Genomic DNA, 17008 nt, shown 5'->3' on the forward strand with positions numbered 1-17008 from the left:
CCTTACTGACTAGGGATCCAGGCAGGTTAAGCGAGTCGAGGAACGGCTGCGTCAGCTGCACCAACTTCCCATCCATTAAATAAATCTGCCCCGAGTGCTGAAAAAAACCCAACGTGCAAATAATAAAAAGCTCGGCAGGAGGTGAGGTAAGCAGGGCGAGCCAACGGGTGGCTTGTGAAATCGCCAGGAGACGCGGGCGCTGCGGCTTTAAGTCACTCAAAGGAAATCGCATTTTTCCTGCCCAAACATTCTCCCTCACTCCCTCTCCTCTGTCTGATTAAATAAGGAGGAAGTGTGGGAGTGGTGGTTTCGAGGCTCTCCCTTTAAGAGGCAGCCTGCAGTGACGAACTGGCTGAAACTGCCATTCCAGGATGGCATTCCAGTATAAATGCATTGTTCACCTCCCCTCATCTTCATATTTCTCTCTGTTCTGTTCTGCACCGCATCGCCAGACTGGGGATAGCCGCTGGAAGCCAGGATTGGCCGCCGCTCTTTTCTCCGCTCCTACTTCCCACCCTGACAGAGGATCGCTGTATTTTTCTCTCCAATAAAGCGAGCGGCAAAGAATGCACCCAGGGCAGCGGGGATGCTGTGAGGAGTGAGGGCAGCTGTCAGGCGCGATCGGTGCTTCCTGCAAAAGTTGCCGGATGTGGAGCTGGGCGCCCCACCTGCCGGGCTCGCCGCGCTGCCCCGGTGGCCGCTAGCAGGGACTGCCGTTGACTTTGCATCACACGGAGGGAAGTGAGCTCTCCCAGAGCGATCGGGGAAAGTTCATGCACGGCCTCGGCGGCGACTCCTGTGTCCTGGCACTGTCCTGGTGTGCTCGGGAGAAGCCTGTCAGCCTCTAGCTCGGTCTGCGTTCTGCTACCATCACCTGCACTCTGGTGACCCACTCCCCTCCCCCTCGCCCATCCTGATCCCACCTGAGCATATACGCCATCCTGTCACATCTCTGATTTCTTCAGCTCCCACCTGTCTCTTCCTGCTTTCACCTGATCCCGCCTGCCACCCAATTTCTTTGCTTGCATCAAGCGGTTCCCCACTAGGAGCACCTGTCCTGCTGCTTCTCTGGCCCCGTATGCCACTCTCCTGCTGCCCTTTGTCCCTCGCTGCACCCGACTGACCCTTCCTCTTGTGCATTCCTGCCCTTGACCAAGACTTCCCTGCCACCTCCTGCCTCTCGTCCCACGGCCTGTCGCTTCCTTCCCTCCAGCTCTTCAGTTCTTGCCCCCTCCTGTCCACTCCAGCGGTCGGCAGCATGCTGGCGTTTCTTGTCCTGGGGCTGCTGTCCCTGAACTTGGCCGCTCGCCCGCCCCGCGCCGACTTGGAGCCCTGGACTGCACCTGCCAGTGATGGGGCGGCGGAGGCCCCCGCCCCACGGCGCGGTGGCATTGTGCAGCGCATCGACAAGCTGTACGCGGGCGGAGGACGGGCCGGCTACCTGCTCTACGCCGACGGGCGGCGCTTCAACCTGGAACTCGAGCGGGACGAGTCGCTGGCCTCCCCGCACTTCAGCACCGCCGGCCTCGGGCAGCGCTTGGCGGGCGGCCGGCGAAGGCGCTGCCTGTACCGGGGCTCGGTGGACGGCAGCCCGCAGTCGCTGGCCGTGTTCAGCTTGTGTGGAGGGCTGGACGGCTTCTTCGCCGTGAAGCACGCCCACTACACCGTGCGGCCCCTCGGCCGGGCGGCGGGCCCGGGTCTCTACGGGGACCGCTCGGGGCCGGTGCTGCACGTCTTCAGCAAAGAGCGCTTCAGCTTCCAGACTGTGCCGCCCCCGCAGGAGAGCTGCGGAACCCCGAGCCGGCAACCCAACGCCACGGCATCCGTCCCTACCACTGGACCCGCCAGCAGGGGGCGCAGACGCCGGTCGGTGTCCAGGGCACGGCACGTGGAACTGCTGCTGGTGGCCGACGAGTCTATGGCCAAGAAGTACGGCAAGGAGCTGCGACACTACCTGCTCACCCTGGCCTCCATCGCCTCCTCCCTCTACGGGCACGCCAGCATCGAGAACCTGGTGCGCCTGGCCGTGGTCAAGGTGGTGATGCTGTCCGACAAAGACAAGGGGCCCGAGGTGAGCAAGCACGCGGCCACCACCCTCAAGAACTTCTGCAAGTGGCAACACCAGCACAACCAGCTGGACGACGAGCACGAGGAGCACTACGATGCCGCCATCCTCTTCACCCGAGAGGTAGGTGTGGGAGCCTAAAACCCAGGCCTCTCAGGCGGTGCCACCACACGACTGACCAAGAGTCCACACGAAGCCCCCTAACTGGTAGTCCAACCACGAAACCCCGAATGCTACACCACACGGGCATGCGTCCTGGATATGCTCCACACACTCCCCATTGCAGGAGGTTACCCGTGGCATCTCACATCACATCCCAATTCATGTTATCCGAGTGACAACCCCACTGCACACGTGCTGGCTGTCGAAACCACAGCACAATGTTCTATGTATGTTACTGCATCATAATAAGTATGCCTGAGATTCCACTGAAATACCCATGTATGTCATGCCTCCCTGTCCTATACGATTGGGGATTCTGGAGGTCCACTATATATTTCCTGCCGGAACATCCCACTGTACACGTGGAGTGTGTGAGGGGTTTGAGGTTAACCTACAGGTGCATTGGCAAGAGGGTACTAAAACATGAAGGTCATGGGAAGAAGAAGTTGGGCGTACTTATCTGAAGACCCTCCCGTGTGTTGGTTATTCTGGCATACTGTGACATGGCACACTCTTCTGTAGAGGCCCATATGTTTGATGTTCTGGAGATGTTGTGGAAAATACATTTCATGAGTAACTACTGCAGGTACCATGACTTGAGGGGGTGCAGAATGACACTCTCTTTACACGAGTTTCCTAGAGTTGCATGTCAGGACAGTAACATGGGGAGGAACACTGCTTTAAATTAATTGAGGGACAGGGGGCACACCATGGTCTCTGGCATGGTGATTTTTCCTGGTCTGGATGTCCCTTGACCTCGGGGAGAGTACTGTGTCATTATTTATGCTTATTGGGAGTGTTCAGTTCCATGTTGTGTCATTTGAGCTACTTGGAAAACATGCTCAATGCACGTGGCCTGAGGTTTACTATGCAGCCTACTTTCAGAGGGAGTTTCCTTTGAAATGACACTGCAAGTTTTAACAGGACATGTGTCCGAGGCTGTGGCAGTGTAGCAGGCAGGAAATGTCCCCAAGGCGACACTCTGCTTTGGGAGAAATCTGTATGTTGCAGGACCTGCCATAGAGCATGACACATTCCATCACAAGTTGTCTGCATGACTTATGCTTTGACACAGTCGGGAAGGGGTCTCCAGATATGTTGACATTTGATTGCCATTATCCACCACCATTGAGTATGATGTGCTGGGCTATTGCGATTTGTAGTCCAAAGCACCTGGAGAGCCAGACCACTGCAGCAGTGCATGAAAGCCAAATTGGCAAAGCTTCTCTGCATCTTAACAGGCCTGTAGAATTCCCAGACTGCCCTCTACTTTGGGAGAGTGCTGCCACTTCCATGACCTTAGCTAGAGTTTGGCATGGCACAGTGCAACAGATGGTTTCCACAGGATGTTATGCATTGCAACAGTATGCCATGAAGATGAACTGAGAAGGCTGCAACGGCACAAGCTGGATAACTTGGTATAGTATCAAGATGACACACAACGCACAGTGGTTTCTTGTGTGTTGCATGAGACCTTTTTTGGGTGGGTGTCTTCATGTTGTGCAACCCGACGTAGTGTGACATGAAACACAAAAGGGTTCTATAGTGTATTTGATCAGTGATTCCAGTGGTTGACAGCCACCACAACTGTGGTAGAGTAAAGCTGTTACCTGACCCAAGCTTAAATGTGAGGAAACATATTAGAGAGGAAGAGTTCTGCTTCTGACATGACATAGTGCACATGAAAGCAGGTTTGAGCATATCCCGTGACCTGAGATAGTCTGGCATAAAACACAGCCTGTGCTGGCTTCTGCTTTCTTCATGGCCCGAGAGAGCGGCCCACAACTAAGCACCAGAGATTTATTGCATGTTAAACAGCATAACAGAGTCACATGATATACACATGTCGGGCCCTTCTGCCTGCTGAAGTCGTGGACAGCTTTGGTGTGCCATTCAAGTAGAGATGTGCTTGCGTTCCATGTGCCTGAACGCTGTGACTCTTTTTGTAGGACTGGACCATCCGTGCAGGGTTGTTGAGTTGTATTAGAGATTAGGGGGGCAGGGGGCTCTGGGAGACAGCGTAAATTCAACACAGACATACGAATGATGATGCTTCCTGTGGCAGGGCACATAATATTCCATTCAAGAATAACATTGGGCATGCTGCCAAAATGCAAGACACTGTGCCAGAGAAGTGCAAACTTTCAAATGCTCGTTTTTAAGAAAAATCTGAAAAATATGTCTGTTTTTCCCCTAGTATTGCATTTATTAACAAACCCAGTCGACAGGGCGGATAAGATCCCACTTAAAATTGCTTGGCCAGGTAAATAGGGATGTTTTGAATAGTTAACAAAGTTCAAATAAGGGCCATTTTCTGTTTGCAGAAGAACAAGTTTTAAAACTTGTTTGGAGATTTGTGAGACTTGTATGAGGACAAAGCAAGAACATTCACAAAGAAAATGCACTTAATCACGCAAGCTAGGGCCGAACACGCAAAAGATGCTCAGTTCAGAGAAATGAGCTGTTGCTGATAGTGAGGGATTGCCATGTGAAAATCAGTGCAGGTGGGTGGTGGGTAAATTGTACACACTTTCTGCTCACTGCTGCCGGCTCACACAGAGACACATTTAGTCAGTGCTTTAAGTGGAGTAAGACATTGAGGGGGCCCTCATTTGGGGGTGTGGCTTTCCTGGTGGGCGTGGCCTAACGCGTGATGGGCGTGGCCTTCAGAAGAACATGTAAAATTGCACAGGGGTGATCAGGCCTACCTAACTAAGTGCATATTGCAACACCATCTGCTTGGTACAACCAAAGTGTGTGATGCTGGGCAAATCATGTAATTGCACTGTGTCGTATCTGCAGCTCTGTAAGTGATTCTGATTCACTTCATAGCTTGTACTAATATATCATGCCATTATGAAAAAATAAAAAAACGAAGAGCTATAGAGTTGCGTTGGGGGGTGGGCCCTGACTGAGCCCCAGTTTTTGAAGACTGTCGATGCTCGGCCTCAGTCCACGTAAAGCCCTTCCCTGCACCTGGCACCATGTTTGTATGTGTCCTCGTGACTACACAGCAGCTCTGTGGGTGTGTTTCTCCCAGGCTCTGGCTCTTGCTCCAGGTCTGACTCTGACGCTCTTTCTCGGGTGTTCTCTTTGTCAGTCGCATATTTGTCTTTCGTGCTTGCTTTCTCTCTCTCCATCCCTCATGTTTCCCCCTCTCTCCCAAAACCTCTCTCCTCCCTCCCTGTGTGCCTCAATCGTCTACTTTCCCGCATGGCGCGTCCATGGTCTGTTTGCGTTCACCGGTTCCTTGTGGTATTTAGAAAATAGTTCCTGTGTATATAGATTCGGTAGGTGTGTTTTATTTTTGCTTGTGGGTATTATCTCTATGCAATTAGAATATCTGCATGTGAGTGCTACATGGGTATGACTGTTGCATGTATCTGCTGCTGAGTGAGTTGTTTCTTGTGCGTCTATATGTGTTTGTGTGTGCCTGTGTTTCTGATCTGCGAGTCCAAAATATAGTGAAACTCACACAGGCTGAGGGGATAGCCCATTTATGCTAAGACTCCCAAAAAAGTGCATCCTATCCTCTGCCAGGCAGATCCAGTTTCAGGCGCCATGAAGGCCCAGCAGCAAAGGGAAGGACATAACACAAGGAGCTATAAGCACCTTTTGCCAGAGTAGGAGTTTCGCTCAGGCTTCAAAGGAAGCAGTCCTGGCAGGGCAGTTTTTAGAGGAAGTCCAGTTTTGGGCACCCTGACACCTGTAGACCAAAGGGCAGAGCCTCAGGCAATTTTGTGGGAATCAAAGGGAGCGTTCTGCCATTGGTGCGACTCTGTGCAGTTCGGGTCACAGTGGTGGGTTTAGGAGGAGTTGTACAATGACTCTGAAGTTGGTGGTTTGGGATGTAGCACGCCAAGTGGTGGTGGGTTGGGAGAGTAGGAGGAATGGAGTGAGTGGAAGGAAGGTTGGTAACACTGCTACATTGATAAGGGATATTTTTTTTGTCTGTTTTCCAAACAGTAGGTTGGCAGTGCCACTGATAGGTGCAGAGTAGTCTTCCATAGATTGGAGTTGTCCACTGGGACGGACTGATCTTTCTTTAGAGGCGGTTCATTTGCATTTGTGGATTGGTGGTAGTTGCGTTGAGCAGCCACTGAGTAGATGCTTTTGGCTGTCGATCAGTTCAGTGGATAAAGGAGTAGACTTAATTGAGTGGGTCTCTTTCTGGACTATGCACAATAATTTGGAATGCGAATTTGATGTTATAAGCTGCCAGTGGAGCTGTTCTTGAAATTGCCACTTGTGGATCCGCTGTCTAATGCCAGCAACTTGTCCACTAGAGTGGTCTTCCTACACTAAACGGGGACGCGCCACAGTGACCATATAGTCAGTAAATGGACCAACTCTTATGGGAACCTGTCCTGCACATATGCCGCAGATCGAAGTGTCTCACAAAATGTACCACAAACGTGCGTGCAACCCAACCTCCCAGAAATTGCGCGAATAAGGGCATTCACCTACAACGTATGCACACAGCAACCAATTACTATTCAAGTCTCATTGCCTACTAGCTGAACATGTTTCATTTGACTCTATGGGCCTCATTCCGAGTAGGACGGTAAGGGTTAACGGTCACCGGTAACGAGACCGGTGCTGTTACACCCTTACCGCCCTACTACGAGTTCCCTTTGCGGGTCCTTCCTTAACGTCTGCTTTTAGAAGGCATTAAGGACGGGACCCGCAAAGGGACTCCGGGGTCAATAACGGTACCGTAATTTACGGTACCGTTATTGCCGCCTTCCCATTGAGCCCTATGGGGGCTCAAATGGGAATGGGCAATGGCCCTGGTGAATGGGGAATTACCGGTCCCTCCGACCTCGGAATGGACCGGTAATTACTCCATTCACCAGGCCGGAGTTTGGACGAGTTTGGAGCGGCGTGGTTACCTCGGAACTCGGAAAGAGGCCCTATGACTCCACTTAAGTTTCTTTGCCTTGAGAAATCCCAGATGGATGAAACTATTGGCCACACAGTGGCAGTTCTTTTGTTTACCATTAGCAGGAGTCAACTGTTAACCATGATATTTTATATTATGTAACTCGAATAGAAAGTGCCGCAAGTCACTTACTAACACTGTCACCCAGAAGTAAATATGAGTGGCTGTGTACATTGAAACAAGTATTTTAGTTTATGTTGCCTATAAACTAAACAAAATACCCCTTTTTTCACTATTATCATTTAGAGCACCTGCCTGGGGGTGAACCTCCTTTAACAATACAATTAGTTACATGGTTCTGTGTTATTCACACCCACAGCTAGCAGCACCATTGTAAACTTATTTCCCTAGCTAGGCACGGCCATATGGTTTGACAACCAACCCCAATTTCAAAGTTGTCCACTAGAGTGTTCTGGACATAGTAGAGCGGAGAAAAGAAAATCCGGCTGGCCGTGGTGGGCAACCCTGAGATGGCAAAGCCTGAGGCCTATTGTTCTGTCTTGCGCGGCAGCTCGCAGCTGTTACAGTTGTAGAGCGACGCAGCATGCATTCTGGATGTGGTGTTTCTTGTTTCCCCCCTCATGCTTATCTGCTTAAATCTCTTGCCCCATTCTCTAGCACAACCTCATATGTTATGCTACAGTGCTTCAGTTTAGCGCAATATCCTATCCTCTGACGTGAAGCGAGGGCCCGGCAAGATAGCTCAATGAGTTGCGTGTTCACTTCAGACATCGGTGTGCCACTAATTGGACACTGGACCTAATCTCGACAGGGCCCACCCTGAGGACTATTAAGATTGGTTAAAAATGATGCATATTATTAAAATGGGTCCGCTCCTAGAAGTGGGGGGAATCCAGCATTCTGTACCCTATCATGTTTTTATTTTGTTATAAATTCCTTAGGTAGTTGGATTCATGCATACTCCACCACAAACCTATGATCAGCCCTACAGATAAGGCTTGTATCGGCCACTTTTACTCCTTAAAAATGGGCAAATACTGCCAAAAATTAGAAAATACTCCCAACAAAATCTAAAACTGGCACATAGGAGATGGTCTCTTAGCTTTCACCCACACACCTCCATGGACATTTCTAGAGCAGCAGTACAAGTATTGCCAAAGCAACACACTTTTAGTATTGCTGCCTAATACTAAGCTGTAAAAATGTATCTTTGTGTATGAATAACTAGGTGCAGAGATATATTTATGACAAATACATTTGTTTTATAGTTAAAACATTTTTACTCGCTTATGAAAAATACTCCCATTGGAAATGGGCCTTACTTTTTACTCCCAAAAAATTCATTTTACTCCTAACTTTAAAAAATAGGGAGTAAAATACTCCATCTTAAACATCTTATCTGGAGCATTGCCAATGACCCATTGCAATTCTACGATAAAGGGGATGGGTGTGTGGGGGCGGGGAGGGGGGTACCAGGACAGCCCCCATAAATGATATGAGAAGTTTCCATCTCCCAGTCATTCAGTGTGTAAGAGTGGGGTGACTATAGTGGCGCTGAGGAACACTGTTAGCTTCAGTGATGAGAAAACCATGAGCCCGTAAATTCTGTAAAATACATCTGCACCGAGCTTAGTGCTTCAGTCCTCCCTTGGCAGCTCAACTGCAGACCCTTGAGGTAAGACAGGTGGCAGAGACCGGACTCGGCCATTTAACTAGACAGTAGGTGTGGGCAGAAACATGGCAGTAGCCCTGGAAACCCGAGCCCGTCCCCTGGCTGAGGTATTTTCTCTGAAAGCACACAAATGCCTTTCTAGCATTGTTCAAAGCGCACACCTTTCCTTTCTTGACTACCCACACGTGTGCTTGTCTAGCTGATGACCAAAACATACAAATGAAAAGTCAAGATGATAGGTAGCCTCACAACCACATACTTTACACAGTACTCTGGAGAATTCGGGCGGTTTCTACTGCCTTTGCAAATACCTCCGTGGCCCAGAAAGAAGGCAAGCAGCATGCAAGTCTGCAGACTCCTGGAGGGGACCCCAATATAAACCACATGCCCATAAAAGGTGGCGCTGGATGGGGAGGGAGGGTCAATCACGTGTATTATATATTTTTTTATTTTTACAGCAGACTGGGTCATTTGCAAAGAACTTGGCAGATCTGCCCACGTCTTTATTGGCTCTGAACTTTAAAGAATGTTGTCCTGTGTACACAGACGCGGAATGGAGCTCACTGCTAACGTGAAACACTGGCCACGTGTTTGCTTACTGCCCTCACAGTCACCTTTCATCCCTTACAGGGAAAACTCAAATCACACACGTGTCAAATAAGACCAGAATTATACGACTGCCACCGAATATGCCATGCATCTAAAATATTTTATTAAGAAGCATGACACTTCTTACTTTGGGAATTGGGTGTTCATAAAATGGTTGCTTGATCAGTAGAAGGTGCCAGTCTGATGTTATGATCAGAGTTGCGGGCCAGAGCTTTAAGACTATAATAATGGTAAAAGGCGCCATATAAAAGACAAGTGCAATCCAAGAGTACACAATATTGCCCATTTTGAAATGTTATTATTGAATGTTCAAATAGACAATGAACATATCTATCTAAAACGGTTCTCTGTGAAAGCATTTCTCATACTATAGTCTTCAACAAAACGCCTCGCTAATTTCTGCAAAGATTAAAACACTGACTCTCCCCTGGCAACATTTGTTCTGTAATGACACTGTTCCTGTGTTCCCAGTTTTGAAAGTGATCGTCCCTTTGTCCCCACAGTTCACATCCCTGAAAGCTTTTCCCTCTACGTTGGATATCTTTATAGCGGAGACAGCATACCATCCTACCCCATCCACTCTGTTGTCCCTCTTCACACTTTCTGTTACCACCACCGCACAGGGCACATCTCTTACACATATGCTGCTTCACCCCAGACTGATATTGGGCCTCATTCCAAGTTTGCTAGTTCAGAAATAATGGTGCCGGTAAGCTTACTGGCACCGTTGTTGCCAGACCGGCAAACTACGGGTTTGCCTGCCGTAGCCGCTGCGTTCGACAAGTCTGACCCTGCCAAGCACAGCGGTCATGGCAGGCAGAGCCGTCACGGAAGCACCGGCGGTGCTTCCGTGTACCCACTCCAATAGAGTCCTGTCGGACTCTCTGGGAATGGGGAGTAACGAAATTGCCAGCGCCTGACTTCCCAGCTGCCAGACATGGAATACCCAATGGTGCCGGCTAGTCAAGCGCAGGTAATGAGGCCCATTATGTACCTGCAAGGAGTTCGCTCAGAAGCAAAGGTGGAACCCTTCATCCAACCCGCCAATTAACTTCGCAGAATATTTGACAGCTTTAGAAGAGGCCCGCTTGGTTTTGGTACAGTATAAGGCACAGCACTACCTTGAATGGCCACATTCACCTTTTGGAAGCCAATTGGCCCCATGCAAAGGCAGGGCCGCATCAGAGGAATCCAGCCAATTAGATATGTTCGTGAGGGATGAACAGTTTTAAAGTCTTAACCAAATTGTCTGATTTCAGACCAGTTTAAGGTTTAGATGTCAGGCATCTCTATGTCCATTCTTCTACTTATGACGCAGATGCAGAATTTATAGGTACAGCATTGCAGTATGAACCGAGCAAGATGGTGCATGAACATGTAATAGCTAAGAGCAGTAAAAGTGGAACTCTGCGGAGCCTGCGTTTGCCCCAATGAACAGCGAGAGTCGAAAGAAAGATGTGCAAGCTTTGGAAGGCATGCATTTTTCATCCTGTTTTGTGGTTTCATCTGTTGGACCATTAGCTCCTTCAATTTTGTGATCTCTGTTGCTGCATGGAAAAGAGAGTATTTTCAGGGGCAGCATAAGCGAGAGACTGAAGAGAAATAAAGGTTTAAGGGACCTACATCATAGATACACTAATATCTTTTACCACATAATAGTCAAGCAAACCACTGAACATATCATTCTCTGCTTTCCGTCTCTGATACACCTGGGTCCATACCCAGGCCCAAGAGGTTCATGAAACTCTTATTCAAGCAGTAATGCATAAGGACACAAGAACATATCTCACACTGCATCTAGTAGAGTGGGAGTAATGGTTTTTGGCCGGGCTGCGGGTGCGTAGGTGGTGGGTAGTGGTGTCCTAACGCCACCTGGATTTGAAATGTTGAAAGCCGAATTACCTATGTCACTCTTGCACTCAGCCTGTCTTAGCCTAGATCATGACACTGACGGGGTCCACAAAATTGAGATATTTATGTTACAGGACTAATTATATACTCGTAAACTATGTATTGTCTTAAATATTCCCTTTTTGTTTCAATATTGGAATTCATGATTGTGTCAACTCCTGCCAACACATGTTTCAACCTACATGGTTCTTTATCAAGGCTGATCATTGTTGCATAAATACAGATCATAGGTAATGCATATCATTCCATAAGGAACATATTATTTCACCCAATGTGTACACCCAGTGAAAGTATCATTGTCAAATTGCAATTCATTTCCATTGTGTCATCCAAATAGGATGTTATCCAAAATATAAAGCAAAATTCCACCAAATCCTTTGAAAATCACCTGTCATTCCACACCACATACAAAATACAACAATCTTCTCTATAGAAAATCAGTCTGTTTCCTCCTTCTATTAAGCTTATTGACAAAGTCCATTGAACAGCTACGGCTGGCAGAGAAGGTGAATATCCCCCACGGAGCGGTGAAGAGGAGAGAGTGAGGGGCTCCAAACAAAGAATGAGGTCCTTACGCAGTGTTCTAGTCTGACCTGCCTTCCCTTTTCCCTCTGGGCTCATTGATCATTAGATCAATTCACAGCGTACCAAATACAGATCAACTTTCGACGGAACCCATTGCCTTATAGTTACAAAATAGCAAGGGTTTAATGGTGTACTTCAAAGTTTCATTTGATTATTTTCTACAAAATGCTTCTGCATAACATCTCCACCTGAAGACTAAGAGCTGAAGTTCCTCCCTGCCACTAAATTTGTGCACAATCCGATTTTACTTTGCTCTAATGTCTCTGAATTGTACACGGAATGGACATATACCTTCTACTTTACTACTACCAATGCAGAGTCAAACATATGTTAATGACCATTTATAAAGTACAAGCCAAAAAACAAATTTTCCTTCAGTGCTTGAATACAACTGTCAATATCCTCATTAAGTACACCCTGAACCTTACATTCATATCGTGCTTGTAAGAAGGGTTGGGTTATTGTACTGCATAAGAACATGCAGCAAAGGAATACTCATCTATCTACATTTGTATATTCAAGAGCATTCCAAAATTGCTTTTTGCACATTAATAAGCAACAACAAAATGCAGAATAATGAGTGTTTTTAGGAAATGGACTTGAATGATTGGGATGATTGATGTGTAACACCATGCAGGAAAATCATCCTTTAGAAATCTGTTTCATTAGGGAAGGGTTTGCAAGCTGTGGCTCTCCAGGTGTTTTGGACTGCAACTTCCACAATCCTTCAACATTGGCATGCCGAATCGAGCTGATGTGCATTGTACTTCATAACATCTGAAGAGCCAAAGGATGCAGATCTCCACATTAGGGGAATGTAAAGAGATGTTCTCTTGTCCAAGCATCCCCATGTGTGAAATGTTATTGAGTGCTGGGCAGCTCCGTCTTGCAGCACACGGGCATTCCATGCGGATAAACTGCAGCCCAACTGTCATTCCTGAATCAAAAAGGAGAGGCTGATGATTACAGACCACTGCTCCGGATTGGGGCATGGTCTAGAATTTGCTTATTGAAGCAATCATACTCTCTGCGGCTAAGTTTGAAGTCTTTCAGCATGCAGTAGCCAAGATTGTGGGGTGGCCAGCCACAACTATCATCAGCCGCACATCGTTTCTTTTGGAGGAAAGCTTGACAGAGGCTGCAATATTTCGGATAAGATGCTGGCATTTTAATTCTGTAATTTCAGGTTTCCAAAGTCACAGTACAAACATGCATTTGGCCAGTTAGGCCACACATTGGAAACACAATAATTCTGAGCCCCGGGCATTTTCCGAGGATAAACAGGGAAACCATGGTTTGGGTGGTGATGCCTGTTCTGCGTGGAGGACGGCCATTTTCTTTACAGTCTTGCAACCCAGCAGGGCACGGCTCGCTATAGCAAGAGCGTTACGCTGGAAACCGGTATGCAAAACTGAATTTGTTGCAGATATTCCTGCGTTTTTAGGACTCATCCATTTCACGTGCTGAGGCATCCTAAAAAAATGCAAACTATGAAAACATTTCCAGAGGGACAGCCAACCTTTCAAGCAGAAAAACAGAGTGCGAAGGCCCAAAATAAAGACCTTGCTGCTGTTTTTTCTTCTTCAATGAAAAGTAAGAGAACTTGGCAGGTAACTGCAACTTTTACAACTGTGTTTTTAATGTATGAAGTCAGTTGCTTGGCAACTAGACGCCAAGCCACCAGCTCCATGTTTTGATGGGCTCTGAGTGTTGCTGGTCGACCTCTTTTTTTTGTTGCCCATCCAGATGTCTTCTCCTAACTGCCCTGTTTTCCTTCCACCGAGCAAAATGTGTGAGGTACTTTTTTCCATTCCTGTTTACTAGGTAATGCCACCTTGAACTTTGTGTCTATGTGTTCATAGAATAATATTTGCGTTTCTTCTGTCAGGCTAGTGCATTTCTCAGAGCTTCAGTAACCCTTTACTTGTCATCAAATTCTTCATTATACAAACACATGGCCGCATGGAGGGCTGGCAGGAGGGAAGTGTTTTCGTCCTGGAATGGCAGTGATGCTGAAATGCTCATACCCTTTGCCACTTGCCAGCAGGATCTCATTCCGGCACATTTGGAGGCCATCATGTCCTCCTGAAGCACTCGTACAACTTCCTTTCTTAGGAAAAAACGTTTATAAAATATGAAAATGCTCATGCTGCTTGTGTATGGGGATGGAAATAACTTGTTTCTGTGCCCCACTCCTGCCAATAGACTGCTGGGAAGTTGGGAATTTGTTCCTAAAATTGAAATAATATTCACATAGTATGTTTTATAAAATGAGTGATATATAAAATAAGGAACATTTTCTCGGCATGAAGTTTTTAATGGTGCATCTGGTAGTGAGAGATGGACTCAATGATTTAGCTCGTTAGGTTGAAATCCTGGTGCAGACGTCTGCCTTGAACTTGCCTCCAGCCCAGCAGGTTAAGTCGTATTTTCATCATCCCAATATCAATGCAATAAATCCCACTGATTTAGATAAAATGACTTTTCAGTTATGTATCAATAGAAAGTGCACCCTTTGGTGCGAAAGGTATGGGCTCAACAGCCTGCAACAACTTCCTGGACGCCTGCAGAATAGAGGCAAACCACCAGAAATTGAGGAAGTAGAGGAAAGCTAGCTGTTTTGTAGAGCCTTTAGGAAGGACGTTATGTCATTTGATAATTAATGTTACCTATGCTGTCCTTGTGAGAGTGCAACAGCCTGTGGGGTTGATGAAGCCACCATGCGTGTCTTCAAATGTAGCTAGACAAGCTGACAACATCACCTAGCATTCACGGAGATGCTTCCTGGGGAAATAGTAATGTGCATCCATAGCCATTTCACTGGGACTCCTTCTCTCCACCTTGAAAAGATGAAAACCTAATCCTGGCCTTCGAGGATTCAAAACCTTGACTTGCCTTCACTAGATAGGCATCCAACCATGTAACCGTGTCTATTTTATGTCAGTGCTTCATGGCTTCTGTCTCTAGGGGAAACATATACTACTTAGAACCTCAACCTATTCAAGGCTGATGTCGAATCACTTCCACACATGTAAATGTTTATATTATGGCCATACACTAAACATAGCATTGAAATGGAACATGTGTAGGCATCATAATCAGAAACATAGATGTATGGTTTAATTTGCCATATAGGACAATATGTGTTCAACTCAAACCACAGACCTAAACCTCTGCCCTCAACAAGGAATACTATGGACCTATCAACCTGTGTTCAGTCAAGTTCTCCCCAGTGAATGTGTTCAATGTCCTTCTAGTGGGAGGATAATCAAAGGCATGCACAAAATCAAGGTTAGCCACACTTGTCGTGCCGTTGGTTAAAAGCACATTCTAATGTTTTAGCATCCTAAAAACGGACATACAATTCCTTCATCTTCTCAAATATCTTCTACCAAGGATGAGTACTAACTGGCATGGGGACAAACTCCCCTCCACGCCAGGGCATGGCCTTAAAATGTAACACACACATTCAACTGTTGCTTCATTGCAATGCTGAGAAAATCATCCCTTCTGCAAACAATCCAAACTAGCAATGAAACATAAACTTCTCCAATGACTGCCATTTCAAGTCTATGCAGTCGTGCACTCGGAAGGGCTATCGGGGTCAATGGCACCCCTGCTTTGTGCCATTTCAAACAGTCGAACAATTTATGATCTCTGAATCAAGTATTAGAGTGCGGACCATATAGATATACTGTGGGGTAGATGACATCTAGCCAAGTTAGTTGTGCAAGCCAAGTATAAGGAACTCTGTCAGGGGAAGAGGTTGTCTGCCACACAATAGAAGACACTGCTAACCACTCTAAGGCTATTATGGCATATGCAGGAGGTACAGGGAAGTCTCACCTTGGACTTTCCGTGACGGAGATAGTCCATGCCTTTTGGCTGTAACAATGTATAGAAATTTCATTTTTGGGCCGAGGGCACCTCTTTGTTGAATACAATCTTGAAAGAGTGTTGACAATTGGGAATTTCGTGTTTGTGGCAAGGACATCTTTCTGTTTTAAAGGCAAAGGTTGGGAATGGTGGCAATTATCAATTTATTTTTTTTGGCCAGGGGAACAGAATTACTTTATACGACTATAACTTTATTCCCGCTAGGAAAAAGGTTTGCAGTTCCGAACTCTTCCAAGCCCCCCTCCGCGTCATTCTATTTGGGAATTAATTAAAATAATATTCCATCAAATATGCTAAGTTTTCACACAGTTTGCCCCCAAATGGATCCATTCTACTTACATTGGACCTCTGTTTTGGGGCACTCAAGAAGGACAGCCAGACTTTTCTGTGAACCCACAGGGTCTGGTTACTTCAGTCAGCTGCTGGCTTCCCCAATTTCTCTCTCCCAGGAAAAGTTTAAGGCCTCTCCACCGAAGATGGTTTTAGGCAGCTGTCTCAGGATACCCCCAGGGCCAGTTCTCTTTCAAGTTGTTTGACAGCTCACCTTCTAAGATGGTTCTTAGACAGGATTGCCCGAGTTCTGTCCCCACTCCTCTTCTGTAAGGGCCATTTACTCAGTAAGCCACTCCCACAAAATCATGAGATCAGGAGATCAGGAGGTGTTAACTTACTGAATTTTCATTGGACATTAATTCTCTTCTCTTCCCCAAGGTGTAAACCCCCTCTGCCCTGATAGGCCCTTGGAGTTCTAAAGTGGAATTGATACCAAGGGTGAAGCCACCCACCAAAGTTGTCATTTAAGCTTTTCAGATTTCTCACCCAAAAAGTCCCAACATGGAAATGATTATAAATTTGTATGGTGCCAGACACCGCAAGACAAATTGGGGTGGGGACATAAGAATCAAAAAAGTAGACAATTGTGGGGGCGGGGGAGGAGAAGTGCAGGGTGGAGGTGGGCAATTGCTGGGAGGGCCAAGGTGGAAGGTGCTAAAGGGATAAAAGGGGAGAGGGCAGGATGAGTGAGGTGGACAGGGAGGACCACCTTGGACTCGTCCAGGGAAGGGAGACAGAGGGCAAATGCTGGCAAAGGATGCTGGGGGGACAAGTGGGGGCGGGGGTGGTCTGGCCCCTTTGTGACTCTGAAGGGACCAGGCCCCAGTCATAGCAGCAGATGGGGAGTTAACAAGGGAGGCAGAAAAGGGAA

At 47.2% G+C, this 17008-nt stretch overlaps 1 protein-coding gene across 1 annotated transcript in view; it reads left to right on the plus strand.

Moving 5' to 3' along the window:
• Positions 1-282: 282 nt before the first annotated feature.
• The window catches only part of ADAMTS5 (ADAM metallopeptidase with thrombospondin type 1 motif 5), a 90659-nt gene continuing 73933 nt past the window's right edge, over positions 283-17008 (plus strand). Inside the window, exon 1 of the mRNA XM_069636372.1 lies at positions 283-2188. Coding sequence (XP_069492473.1) covers positions 1259-2188 — 930 coding nt within the window. The 5' untranslated portion in view covers positions 283-1258. The remainder of the gene's footprint in view (positions 2189-17008) is intronic.

This window comes from Ambystoma mexicanum, chromosome 7p, assembly GCF_040938575.1.
Source record: "Ambystoma mexicanum isolate Mex_15411 chromosome 7p, UKY_AmexF1_1, whole genome shotgun sequence".
Classification (NCBI taxonomy): domain Eukaryota; kingdom Metazoa; phylum Chordata; class Amphibia; order Caudata; family Ambystomatidae; genus Ambystoma; species Ambystoma mexicanum.